This window comes from Ochotona princeps, chromosome 25, assembly GCF_030435755.1.
Source record: "Ochotona princeps isolate mOchPri1 chromosome 25, mOchPri1.hap1, whole genome shotgun sequence".
NCBI lineage: Eukaryota > Metazoa > Chordata > Mammalia > Lagomorpha > Ochotonidae > Ochotona > Ochotona princeps.
The window spans coordinates 4,345,047-4,358,454 of record NC_080856.1 but is presented as its reverse complement, the minus strand read 5'-3'; the positions used below and the strand labels follow the sequence as shown (position 1 = coordinate 4,358,454).

The window sequence follows — 13,408 nt, the reverse complement described above, 5'->3', positions numbered from 1 at the left end:
GTCTGTAAAGTAACCATGGAATTTCTAGGCAGGACCTTCCGCTGGCAGTAGCATGTGGCAGAATGCTCCCTGTCACCCCAGTCCGTTCTGTGTTAGACGAGCCCTGGAGCTGCTCCGTGAGGTCAGCAGTAAGGTAGAGCTCTAGCCCAGAGCAGCGAGAGGCTTGGGGGTGGGATTCAGGCCGTTATCCCTTCTCTTCTCATGTAGCACTGCTTGTACACTAGCCTAGGTAAAGCCTGCCTTACAGGCCACTGCCATCATTCCCAGAATCCCTTCCTAAGTGACCTAGGTGTCTGCTTCCTACCATGAAATCTAGACATTGAGGGGCTTGCAAGCACAACTACCCATCATCCAGAAAGATAGGCCCTAGTGTCCCGTACGTGGTTGCTCTCTGGCTCCTTCTGGTGTATCTACCAAAGGGTGTGTGTGTGTGTGTAAGTATGTTTCTGAAAGGCAGAGCAACAGAAGGGAAGATAAATTGGTTATCCAATTATGGGTTCATTCCCCAAATTCTCAACACAGCTTGGGTTGGGTGAGGCTAAAGCAGGAGCTTTCAACTCCACCCAGGTCACCCCCATGAGGTAGGGATCCAAGTGCTTGAACCGCCACCTGCTGCCTCCAAGGGTGAGCCAAAAGTTGTGTCAGAAGCAAACGCAGGACTCCATTCCAGTCACTTGCATGTGGGATGCAGAGGCCCGCAGCCAGAACTTAAGCCACCATGTCACAAGGCCCACAGCTCCACTCAAGTTTTAGACATGAAAAACAGCCTTACTGTTTCTAGGTAAAAGGTTGGAAAAGATTCCCCCAACTGACTCCCTGTCTCATTTTCTAATGGAAAAGCTCACTGTGGGACCCTCAGTGTCTGCAGTGCCCTGTTCCACACGTGATGCCAGCCCATGTTACCCCAGTGGAAGAAAGCTGTCTTCCAGCCCCAGCAGCAGCACTACTTGGGGGCAAAGTCTTTACCCTTGTGGTATTTGTCAGAGGGAGCCAGGGAGGCCTGCTGTTCCAGGAGGACACATTGACCTTGTGGGGCTGACAGCTGCAGCACAGGCAGCATTGACTCTGATTGCTGTTCAGTGCTCCTGCTTGCCCTGACCTTCCCTGCACCTGTTTGTTGGCGAGGACCTATATCCACTTGTGGCAGTTCATGTAGGCTCCTGCTCTACTCTCACATTGCACGGGCACCCCTACCCAGCATGGCACTGCCAGCAAGGATCTCTGAAAGTAACACCTTGTGAGGCCCAGGGAGATCCCTCCCTTTCCAGCCAGGCAACACCAACCCTGCTTGCAACCTTCACTGCAACTTCATTTCTCCTTCCCCTCCTTGTGGGAAAGCACTGGGCAGCAACCAGAGAGACATTTGAGAATAAACAGACAAGTGTCGGAACAGGATGAGGCCACTCCATCATCTCTTAAGTGGAAAGGGAAAGGTCATTGGAGCCATGCGGGGACCAGGTTGGATTATATTTGGCTGTGGCTTGCCATGGCAAATGCCCTGGGCATTGCCATTTCCATCCAGTTGCGGATGGCCCAGCACAAAGTAACACATGCTTTGTGTACACAGATGGGCTGGCATGTCAGCATGAGCCCACTTTTAGCCTTCGCCCAGGACAGGCAGTTCACAACTTAGTAATTTAATTAAATTTGCCTCCCTCCATGGCCCACATATCTGAAAAGGTTTGGGGGAAAATGAATCTGGCTGAGCTACATAACCCTGCCGCTCTGGCACAGCCCCAGAGCTGAGCTGCATTACCATAAAGGGTCTTGCCACCCTGAGTACAGCCCAGGGCATCTGTCTGCACCACACGCTCTCTGGCCAGGCTGCCTGCTGGCACATCTGGCCAGACACACTCTGGAAGCAGTCCGTCTCCACTACAGTGAAGCCACCGATGGCAAAAGAAGAGAATCCCTACCTACCCCCGGCTCAAGACCTGCTGGCATCAGCTTCAGCAATGAGTCACAGCACTGGCTCTCACCCTGGAGTTCAGCGTGTGAGAATCAAGAGGGGCAGCATGGGACGAGCCCACAGCCCGCCACCGATGCCGTAGCTCCAGTAATAGCTCACACCCTAAGTTAGGAGACGTTGGGCTGCATCCCCAGATTTCTGCCCCGGAAGTGCTGGTATTTAAGGACCTGAAAAGGATTTCCCTCCCCATGCTTTTCATTGAGTTTATGCTGACCGCATGTCAGAATTCTGGCTCTCTACAGGTCCTTGCCCATGAAGCATCAACTTCATCCACACCCTGAGCCCATCTCCCAGCCAGTCCTGTTAGCTCATCAGGAGGTACCCAGACCTCCTTTTCTTGTCTCCTCCTTGCCCTGAAGATCTTCCCACAGTAGGTAGTCCTTCCTCCTTGCAAACCTCAGCGTGCTCAGCCTCTGCTGTCCTGGGGCAGTTCTACCCAGCCTGCCTGAGAAGAACCTTGGCTTGCTTCTCTTGCTCTGCCCCCAGGGGTAGCACATCCTCCCGGCTGGCTCCACTCTCCTGCACCCAATAGCATGTCCTCAGAGAGAAAGGGAATTCTCTGGCACAGCTCATCTCAACACCAGCATAACACAGGCTGTTGCTTAGGCCCAGGAATCCTTAGAGTCAGGCTGTTTTTGGGGGGGCAGGTCTCCAGGGGCACCCACAGAGATTAACAGGTGCAAACTCATTTGCTCAAAGCCCCTGCCACCTCTTTATGTCTGCATTCCCCCACCTCCCTTCTCTTCCAGCTTTGAAATTGAAAAGCAAGGTGTACTGCCACCCAATCCAAGAGGGCAGATCTCTGCTGTTACCTTGGTTAAAAGAGATCCTTGGCTGAAAGCGGCTCTGCTTTTAGAATAGTCCTATTGGGACTCTACCCGAAACTGTCTTGGACTCCCCCAGATTCTAATTAAATACAAGTGATAAAACAATAGCAAGGGCTACTCCATTACAACGGAAGGCTTAGTTGAGATATGAGGAAGGGAAGGCAACTGGCTAGCCTCCTGGTCCCTCCCCAGGGACAGGGGCGCTCCAGATCTGCCTCTTCCCCAGTGGTCCTTCCTTGACCAGACCTCTGAGGTGCCAGAGCACTGTGCACATTCCGTACGTGAGGATGCGTGCTCTTCACCTGAAGGCCCCAACCTCTCCCAGGCAGGAGAAGGCCACGCAAGCAATAAAGGCCCCTTTTGATTGATTAGCTCTTTAAGCTGCCGTCAAATCCACATGTCCTGGAACAGTTATGGTTGAAGAAAAAGGAAAGGTTGCCTGATTTCTCCGCTCTCGCTGTTTGAATGAAATCATGAGTGGGCACCATCTGTCTCAGAGCATTAAGCACAGAGAATGCACTAGTGGGGAAGGCCCCTTTCTTCCCTCCCTGATGGAAGGGAGCTGGGAGGGATTGCACTGAATTACAAGCTCCAGGGGGCACCAATCACTTTTCCATTTCTGTAAATGGCGCCCCCTAGGGTTGTGAGTCATAACAGCCCTCCTGGTGTCCCTAACAGCGCTGGGCTGAGACCCAGGGATCAGCTGTGTGCTCCACCGGCTCTGTGCTATTGGACTAGTCACATCTGGACTTCATAAATAAAATGCCAGGGCTCAACTCAATTTTCTGAGCTAACTTAGAAGTTCTCTTCCCCAACTCCACATACTGATGGTAGAAGCCAGGGATGCTGTGTCTGTCTGTTGCCACCCCAGGGCCAGCTGGCTGTGATGGCATCACATGTCAGGCCGGGAAGGAGCCGGATTCAGCAAAGGGACAGCTACCCAGCCCGTATGACACACAAGAACACTGTGCCCCTGGTGCTTCCGACCCCTTCCTCACGGAGAGAAAACCAAACCCACAACAGACTGCAGCCCAGCCCTACCTTGTCTCTGAGCTCACTCCCCAAGAGAAAGCACAGCCTTCCCCTTGGCTTGGGGTCTTCATCAGTCCCCTCTTCAGGCTTGTTTCTCTCTTCCTCCCTCCTTTCTTACTCCAGACTCCCCCTCCCCAGCCACAAGGGGATGAATTGGAAGGTGAGCTGTCATGTCAGAAGGAAGCCATTGTCAAGTCACATAGGCAGACACTAATAGGAGAAAGTATTATCGGACTTAATTGCAATTGTAATAGACCATAACTTGTAACCACTGTGGCAAGTGTCAGTGGCTGAGGCCTTAGCGCCATTCCTGGGGCTGGCTGGCTGGCAGGCTCTTGGTTTCTGGCTGGAACTGGCTCTATAGATGGCTGCCCGTGCTCCATAAGCACATCTCTGGAAGAGGGCCTTAGGGGGAGACACTGTCTGGTTGGTCTTAATGAATCTGGATGAGAGTAGGGTAAAGAGAAGCAAGGGCCTTGCAGACCCCAAAGAAGTAGCCTGAAGCCAGTAAACAGAACTTTGCTCAGGGAACAGTGTGCGACAGCACCTCTCAGCCATCCTTGCTGACTCACCGAGCAGGTAGTGACTAAGTCAGCACCAGCTCAGACACGGGGGCCAAGCTGGTGACCATAAAGGGACTGTAAAAACTGCGACCACAGCTTAGGGAGCTGGCTCAGAGAGGAAACAGCAGAACTGTTACAAGGACAGAGAAATCATGCAGGGTTTCCTGGGCTCTGTCACATTTATCAGTGGGGCTGTAACAGGACAGGTGGATGTGAACAAAGACAAGTATATCATGGACTGTTCTTGGGTTTCCTACAGGTGATCTCAACTTTAGTAACTGCTCTAAGATTGTCTTCTGGTGCACAGAATGGATGAACCTCAAGTCTGAGTCCTACTTTGGTTCATCCAGCTCCCATACTTGGCATTGGAGCTGCCTCTACCCTCTACACTCCCCTGACATAGGATCAGACTTCTTCATGGCATAAGCCGTCCTCTTTAATGCCAACTTCCTTTCTCAGGAATCTTGCCCTCACGGTCCTAGGCCTAATCTCTGAGTCACTGCAAGTGTCCATGCGCACTAACTCAAAGCCATTACTGTTAGGGGAAATGCAGTTTATGTAACAGCCAGCTTCTGGAACGAGACTCTGGATAAATGGTGAGTCTCTGCTCGCCTCGCCTCTCCCCCTGCCCCATGACAATGCATTAATAGAAATGAAGGAGGAGGCTCAGAGCAGGCCCCTGAGAGCCTGCCCAGGGTCAGGATTCGATTACAGCCTGAGGGCTGGTTGCTTCTCCACCCAGTGGACATCCGCCAGGTTGTAGAACAGGACTGTTAGGCATAGCTGGTTTGGCCCAAGTACTTGACAGCGGAGTTGGCATGGAGCAGAGGATAAAAACCTGTGATCATCCTAAAATCTAATTCTAGCCTCTCATTAGGAAACCAGAATGCATTGTTTTCTTGGGCTCTCTTGGAAAGTTCATCCCCATGCTTTTCCTCTCCATTCTGTGCCATGAATGCCGTGCCACTAACAGTCCTCCCCCACCCGGGGTCTGGCCAGCCTCGTGCTTGCTAAGACACAGGAGTCTCCCTGGCTTTGCTCCTTGGCTGCATCCAGACCCTGGCCTGGGCATCTGCTGTATAGCTCTTCCTCCTCCTCTCACTTGCTCAGATGATTGTGCTGGCTTCTTTCCTTTTTTTCCCCCGTTTCTTTTTTCCAAATCCCCCAGTCCTGCTGGGAAGCCGCAGCAATCCTCCCTCTGCCACTTTCTTCTGCTACACCCCTCCCCACAACTGCCAGACCCCTATAGTCCTGGTCTAGGAAAATTTTATCTTTAACCTCTGGATAATACTGCTACCCTGGCTGAGAAGCTGGGTGGGTAGATAACCTGGGAAAGGACCAGAGCTTCCCAGGCAGATGTTTCCTTTCTGCGGCCCAACACAGTGAAGGGTAATGCAATCCTGAACTGACAGTGCCTTAGGCCAGCCATAGAGTCGATTCGGGAATTGAGCACGGGACAGTTTCTCCACAAAGGTCTGCCAGCATCTCGCCCACAATGCTTGGATCTCCAGGTGACGCTGTCCCCACCTTGCAGACAGAACAGCCTTCTCCTCTGGGTCAGCTCAGCGGACCGGTTCTTTCTTTAGACAAGGGTAAGTTTCAAGAATAGGCATGCTGAGGCTGCTAGTGCACATGATCAAATGACTACTATTAACACAGTATCTGTTATTTGACGCCCAGCATCATTCTGAGTGTAAGTTAGAGCATGTGAATTTAGATGCTAATTTTTGCATTTTACAGATTAAAAAAAAAAAAGGCCAACAAAAACTGAGTATGTGCCCAGAACAACACAACTAGCAAATAGTGGAGTGGAGCTGCAGTTCAGCCCAGGACTGGCTCCGTGGCCCATGCTTGCAAGCACTGTTCTATGTTGCTTTGTATATATTATACACGTTCCACTGATCTAATTCCTGAACCCCTTATCCCTGCTCCAAGAAGTCATTTGCTTCATTTTAATTTAAAGCAGAGATGAAAACAGTGTTAATCCACTGCCCAAACTCTTCTTTCCCCGGAGGGAAAAGGGTACTTTCTGAATGGATGAAGACCTAGAGAGCTGCTTTAAGCCAGAGCCTCCTTGCAGTTTATCTGAGGTGGGATTTACAAATGGTGTGAACAGTGGTTGCATTAGCCGATGGCATGGAGTGCTGAATGCTGGTGGAGGAGATAAAATTAGACATGTTTGGATATAAATGTTCTTTCTCTGCCTCTGTCTTTTCTTTCCTCTAATTTTTAGCCCCTGCTGTGTTGTTGCAGTGAAGTGGTGCTTTCACTGTGGGCCGTGCCCCCCCAATGTAGAAGCTTGGCGTGAGGATCGCCAGCTCCGTGTCCTCCCAGTCCCTACCCCATCACCACAGAAGGAAGCCAGGGGCTCTGGGCTTGACCCTTGCCCCTGCCAACAGTAGGAACTGTCTTGCAAGGAACTCATGCATGTTGCTCTACCTGGTAGCTGACCTTGGTCCATGTTAAATAGCCATGAAAAAGTTAAATGTCACTAGGTCTTAGAAACTCAAACTAGCCTGTCTGCTTCTCCCTTCACTAGTAAGAGAGTATAGTGTTGTACCGCACAGTGCTCAGAAGCTCCGGTGCAGACTGTGGAGGCAGCACCTACTGAGTAGCTTAGAGAGCCAAGGGCGAGGGCAGACGCAATAGAGGGGAGCGGTGAGGGACCTTACTGCCACCACCCTCATCTATTGTTGAACCAAAGCAGCAGAACCATTGCACGCGGGGACTTCCGTGTGTACTCTGAGAGTCCGTCAGCCTCACTCTGCAGAGCTGCCAGGGCTGATTTGGGAGGAAGCCAAAAGAGCTTCCTCACTGCAAACACCCCATCTTAACCACGTCCCCCTTCCTCCCCGGTCCTTCCCCCTCATATAGATCCTGCAGCTTGTCTGCCATTGCACCAAAAAAAAAAAAAAAAAAAAAAAAAATCCTGCAGCTGAGGGGTTGCAGGCCCCCGTGAGTGCAGGGCGCTCTCGGGCCAGCTGGCCTTGCGGGCCAGTAGAGCTGGTGCTGAGAGAGACTGAACAGCCTGCTCTGACGGGAAGAAGAGAACACAGAGCTATCTGTAGGAAGGTTCCATGCTTACTGAGCATTGGCAGGGAAGGAAAGAAATGCATTCTGGATAACCAATAAGGTCCTAAGCAAGAAAGCACATTTGACTTGGACGTCAGGCGGCCTGGGCTCTGGGCCCACCTCCTCCACTAACTAGCAGCATGACCTTGGATATGTATTTCTGTTTCTCTGAGGTTCAAGTTCCTTGGCCACAGCCTGTGAAGGGATCAGAGCAAGTGATTTTCCCTGGCCGTAAAACAATCTGACAATGGAAATTCCCCGCCTCCATAGAATCAGCAGCGGTCTTTACCTCTGTGGAACCCCCTGAAGAGCCACCAAGCCATGTTCCATGGGCGGGTGTCCTCCCTTCCAGCTTGGCCAGGCCTGAGGAATGAGTCTCTAGCATGGCAGGCAAGGCTGGACTGGGTACTCCCTGGACTCCTCTCACAGGAGGAGATACCCAGCATCACGGTTGAGAAAGGTTAACTGCTTGTCAGAGCTGCAACCATGCCCAGATCCAAGGCGGGGCCCAGATCCAAGGAGTTACCCTTGGAGTGGCAAAGAACCTTACACCCAGGAACCCTTTTTTCTGCCTGCCCACCTCCCCATGTTTCCTTCTAGAAAGTGCTTCTCTTTCAGATTTCCAGAGCTGAACACGTCCATCCCCAAACCGAAGGCACCTGCTCTGAGGACCTTGTCCAGGGCTGTTTCAGGCTCCTGAGCCCTCTCTCTCTAGGCTTGCTGTCCCACACACCGGGGTTCCTGCCTCTCCTGTTTTGAGGGTAGCGGCTTGTTCCACAGTCTTATGAGTATGTCCCCAGGAAGCTGTTCTAAAGAGCCTGTCTGTCTTCTGGCTCGAGAAGAGGCAGCAAGTTCTTGCTCTTTCAGCTGGTGCTTGCCAAGTTCCACCCTTTGCACTGCTGCAGTTCATTTCTCTTTGGGAGTGGAATGGTAAAGGAAAGGCTAAGGGAACATATTTGGGGTGTGACTGTTGCGAAGAATATGCCCATGCTTGCTTGTGTTCCCACCCCCCAACACACACACACTGATACCCAGAAAGGATCTGTATGCCCGGGAGGATTCGGATTGGCCATTTCTTTGCCAGCTGCTGCAAAGTGCTGCCTGCCTCTCTTTCTTTGCGGTGCCAGAGCAAATCACACCCACTCAGCTCGCTCCCTGCATTAGTACAAGTACTAGCACGGAAGAAACATGAGGCTGGCAGGGGTGGGAGGGCAGTCCACGCAGCCTCCCTGAACGGCATTACTCGGCAAGCAGCAGCCAACAGACGCCTAGCACACAGAGGTGTGTTGGGCTCCTTGAAACCCCAACAGCCCAAGCAGCCGTGTGAGCTGCCTGTCTGAGGCGGCACTTGCCCTGTGGCCAGGTCTCCAGAGCCGAGGCTGACCCATTTCCCCCGCTTGGCCCGGGGCATGAGGAATTTGGTTATACCCCAACAATGCCAGCCACTAACACGCTTAGCTTGTGGAGGGTACACTGGAGTCAGGGTACATTCATCAACTCAGGAAAGATTGGTGACAGCTGCATTTCCTCATACTTTTAAAAAATATAAAACATTTGTGTCTTCCGCCCACCCCCACATCATATCTCACCCCATCCCAACACCCCCTCTCTTTTTTCCTCTTAAGTAGAAATAACTTGGTTAATGTGCCTAAGCATCTATAGACTCGGGGTCTGATTAAGTTTAACCCTTTGGGGACATGGAATTAAAAATCGAACAATATTTATTAAAATACAAAAATACACTTTTCTCACATTACAATCAGCGTTCTTTTTGTTGGCATTCCCCTCAAGCCCCGCCACCCCCTTTCAAATCTGAACCCTTGAACTCCTTTTAAAGCTAGAATGACTGACAGAAGTTAACATTACATGGACCAGAATAACAAAGATCTTTGCCTTCCCCGCCCACAGCCTCCTCAGCTGGGCCTGGGGGACGGAAGCTTCCCCCAGGGGCCCCTTGCAACAGGGGTCCATGCAGAATTCACACACAACTGCACCAGCATCACTTGTGTTTCAACTGTGGATTGCATGTATTTGTGTGTGTATGACCCATCCTGGTTGGACAGGGCTTCCCCCTCCTATAATCAGCCTTGCCCTTCTTCTCTTGCCTTTTCCTGTTCTATTCATGTTCTGCCCCCAGCCCATCACCACTGCCGGTTGGCGTCAGCTGTAATAATCCCTAATGAATCAGCATTTAGAATAGTTACCAAATCCCAAGCATGAGAAGAGCTTGCAGTCCCCCAGGCTCCCCACTTCCAGCCTCTCTCCTCCCTCACCATCTTCAAACAAAATCTATTGGAAAAAATCGTCAATGCCATCAGTGTCCACTGTCGTCTGTCAGAGATAGCTGGAACAACAGGTGGACAGAGCACGGTGCTCACTCAGAGCCTCGGTGAGTCCCTTCTCCCTGCTGTTCCCCTTCCCCAACCTCTTCCCCACCCCCTGGCGCTGAACACACCACCACCACCACCACCACCACCACCACCACCACCGCCCCCACTCCCCCGCAGGGGCCGCCTCCTGGGGAACCCTGAATAGATACCAGCCTGGCAGAGCCGCTTTCAGCCCAACTGCGGGAATCTGGTGCAGTGTGAAAGCTCGGCCAGCTCCCTTCGGCCTCTGCCAGGCAGGCAGCACGCCGTCAGGCACCTGTGTCCCAGTGCATGGCCCCTGGACACCTGGCGTGCACACGGCCCAGAGCCCAGTCCCTCAACGGATTCATTGGAAAAATTTGGTGGTTTTCTGGTTTAAAATTCATCTGCAGATCTATCTACCCCTTTGCCTCTGAAGGGGGGAAAAAGTATTATTGCCTCTCAACATTTTGGCAGAGTGCAAATTCATGGTGCTTCCCCCACCCCAGAATTTTTTTTGTCTTTTTTTTTTTTTTAATATAATCTGCAAAGACAGCTCTTGGCTTAAGAAAGATGTCTGTAGAAATGGGTATTCCTGTATCCTATGGAGCATCTTCTAAACAACAGACTCCATCTCTCCTGCCCGCCCCTCCGCAGCCTGCTCTCCCGCGGTCTCTGTAGGGACGCTTGTGGCTTAGCAGTTTCAGCCCTCATACCAGAATCCCCTCTGACAGTATAGCAAAGTTACTTTTGGCTTGAACCCCACCACATTCCCAAGATTCCCCACCCTCCCCCTTTAAATAGAACTTACAAGTTAGAAAATAGTTTTGTTTTGATTTTTCTTTTTAAATTTTAATATAATCTGTTTTTTTTTACCAGCCCATAGATTTAATATATAAGCATATACAAGAAAAAGTCTCTCCCCACTCTGTACAAAAGTTGCTGTCGTGTGTGTGTGTCTGTGTGTGCATTCTATTGCGTTTAAGTTTTTGAGGGGAGGGGCGTCAAATCTGAGTTTCCTGTACCTTGTCCTTGGTATGGGTCTGAATTATATAAGGTTCAGAGATGGTGGTGACTGTGGGGTGCAGAGAGTTCCCCAAGCTGTTTTCTGTCCAGTGAGCCCCATGTGCTGGTTTGTAGGTGTTGTAGTTAATATGGTCATGAATTGCGGGCAGCACTACCGCCCCCTCACCTGATGCACTGGCTGGCGCTGCCGTCGCCGCGGGGATGTCTTCGTCCACCTGGATAATCTCCACTGTCCGGGCGGCACTGACTGTACTCCGCTGCTGGTGCCGCTTCCGAAGCTTATAAAAGACAATCAACATGGCGGCGGCCAGCAGCGTCACGGCCACAAAGCAACCAATGATGATCTTGGTGGTCTTCATGACTTCATCCAGGCTCGTCTGCATCTTGTCAGTGGTGTCTGTCGCGGGTACCACCACCTGCTTGGGCACACGGGTGGTCTGAATGAGCACCGTGGTAGAGGTGGTATATGCTGGCTGGTAACCAGTGGAGGTGGTGGGGACAGGCTTGTACTTCCGCGTGGTGTCCTCAGGTGAGATCTCCGTCGTCTCCACTGTCACCGTGGTGAAGAAGCTGTAGTTGGACGTGTTGAGCTCGGCCGTGCTCACGTTGAGGTAGGCCGAGGCATTGGAGTTGCCCGCCACGTTGGTCACCATGCACGTGTAGACCCCGGTGTCTGAGAGCAGCACATGGGAGAAGTTCAAGGTGCCATCGTTGAGGACAGAGATCCGCGGGTGGCGGGAGGCGTGGCTGAGCACTGTCCCGTTGGGCAGCAACCACTTGACTGAGGACATAGGGGGAGTCCGACACTTGAGTTCCGCCATCCGACTCTCAGAGATGTTGAGGTCCCGAGGCGCATCCATGATGAAAGGGGCGGAGCACTGGAAGGAGGCCTGGTCCACCTCCACCAGGTAGCGGCCTCGCATGTGCATGGGAGCGTGGCAGCGGCCACAGCAGGTGGAGTTGGTGGGTATGTACTCCCGGAGCCACCAGGCCAGCCACAGAATGTCACAATCACAGTTCCAAGGATTGTGGTGCAAGTGCAACTCCACCAAGTACCTCAGGGGACTGAAGAGGTCGTGGGGCAAAGACGAGAGGTTGTTGTGGGCCAGGTTGAGTTCCACGAGCGAGGCCAGCCCATCGAAAGCATTCCGCTCAATCAGGCTCACCTGCGAGTTCATGACCCACAGCTTCTTGAGGGAGCTGAGGCCATGGAAGGACCCCGGCCTGATCTCAGGAAAGTGGTTCCCCGACATCTCCAGCTCCTCCAGCCCCACGAGCGGGGCGAGGTTGGGCATAGCCTTAATGTTACACATCCCCAAGTTCAGGTACTTGAGGTTGAAGAGCCCCTCGAAGGCGCCCTCGGAGATATACTCCAGCTTCTTCAGCTCCCCCAGGTCCAGGCGCATGAGGGAGGGCACTCGGTTGAAGGCATAGGAGGGGATACTCTCTATAGGGTTGTTGCGAAGCCAGAGCTCCCGCAGTTTGGACAGGTATTCGAAGGCCCCACTTGGGATCACTGTCAGCCAGTTGTCAAACAGCTCCAAGGTGTTGAGGCTGGCCAGGCCGTTGAAGGCCCCCACCTCGATCTGCCGGATGGAGTTCCTGCCCAGCTGCAGGACCTCCAGGTGGTGCAGGTGCCGGAAGGTGTCGGCCTGGATCATCTGGATGTTGTTTTCCATGAGGTTGAGGTACCGGGTGTTGGAGGGGATGCCCTGAGGGACCTCGGAGAGGCCCCGGCGGGTGCACACCACCTTGCTGAACTGGTTACTGCACGAGCAGACGGAGGGGCAGTTCTGGGGCCCAGCCGAGGCGGCAGCAGCGCTGGCTGCACACAGAATCCACACTTGCGCCGTGAGGTAGACGGGGAGCAGGACGGCATTCCAGGTGTGGTGCACAGTTACCTGCCACAAGAGCTTCATGGTGTGGCACGTTCATAATTCACCATCGCCTGGGATTTTGGCTCGGAAAGGAGAACCAGCCCTACCCCGGCTTAAGTGAGCTAGGAGCTCCTCTTTCCATCTGGAGAAGGAGGTGGGGAGGGGGCGATTAGAGATGGAGCGGATCGGCGGCGGCAAAACCCTGCCAAAACTGAAGAGCGGCCCCTCCTCGGGCAGCCCACCCTCGAGGCCAGCCCGCTAGACGCTAAGACTTTGTCCCCCACATTGCCACCATCCCCACCCTGAACGCCGGCAACCTACCTCGGAAGGCAGGAGAGAAGTGGCGTGCAGTCCTTAAGCTTTCTCCACGGGAGCCGGGCACCTGGTTCCCATTCCGACTTCTTAGTTTTAATTAACAAAAGGGGGAAGTAGTGGGGGCGGGGAGGGCACAGGGGAGGGGAAGGGAGGGGTGGGGGAGACAAAATGGCTTCTAGTAAATCCAGAGCCAGAGACGGCAAAGCTGCGGAGTTGAGGCGCGCCAGGGAGAACCCAGGCCCGGCGGGCTATGCAGGTGCATGCCCCCCCTTCGGCCGGGGAAGCGGCGCCGCTAGCACTTCCCTGCTTTGTCCTTGGACCCTGGCACCAGCTCTCTCCATCCACGGGGAAAGACGCTTCATCGCCAAAGTATGCCTCC

At 52.9% G+C, this 13,408-nt stretch overlaps 2 protein-coding genes across 2 annotated transcripts in view; one reads left to right on the top strand and one right to left on the bottom strand.

Moving 5' to 3' along the window:
- SND1 (staphylococcal nuclease and tudor domain containing 1) overlaps positions 1-13,408 on the top strand; it is a 383,215-nt gene that overhangs the window by 317,358 nt on the left and 52,449 nt on the right. The gene's annotated exons all lie outside the window — the stretch shown is intronic.
- On the bottom strand, positions 9,953-13,161 carry LRRC4 (leucine rich repeat containing 4). The gene is made up of 2 exons (XM_058681469.1): positions 13,032-13,161; positions 9,953-12,856 (listed from the first exon to the last, which is right to left on the bottom strand). The coding sequence occupies exon 2, from the start codon at positions 12,754-12,756 to the stop codon at positions 10,816-10,818; it is 1,941 nt and encodes a 646-aa protein (XP_058537452.1). The 5' UTR covers positions 12,757-12,856; positions 13,032-13,161; the 3' UTR covers positions 9,953-10,815.

Excerpts from the sequence above, each read along its gene's own strand:
- LRRC4 (XM_058681469.1), bottom strand. The coding sequence starts at position 12,756 with ATGAAGCTCTTGTGGCAGGTAACTGTGCACCACACCTGGAATGCCGTC.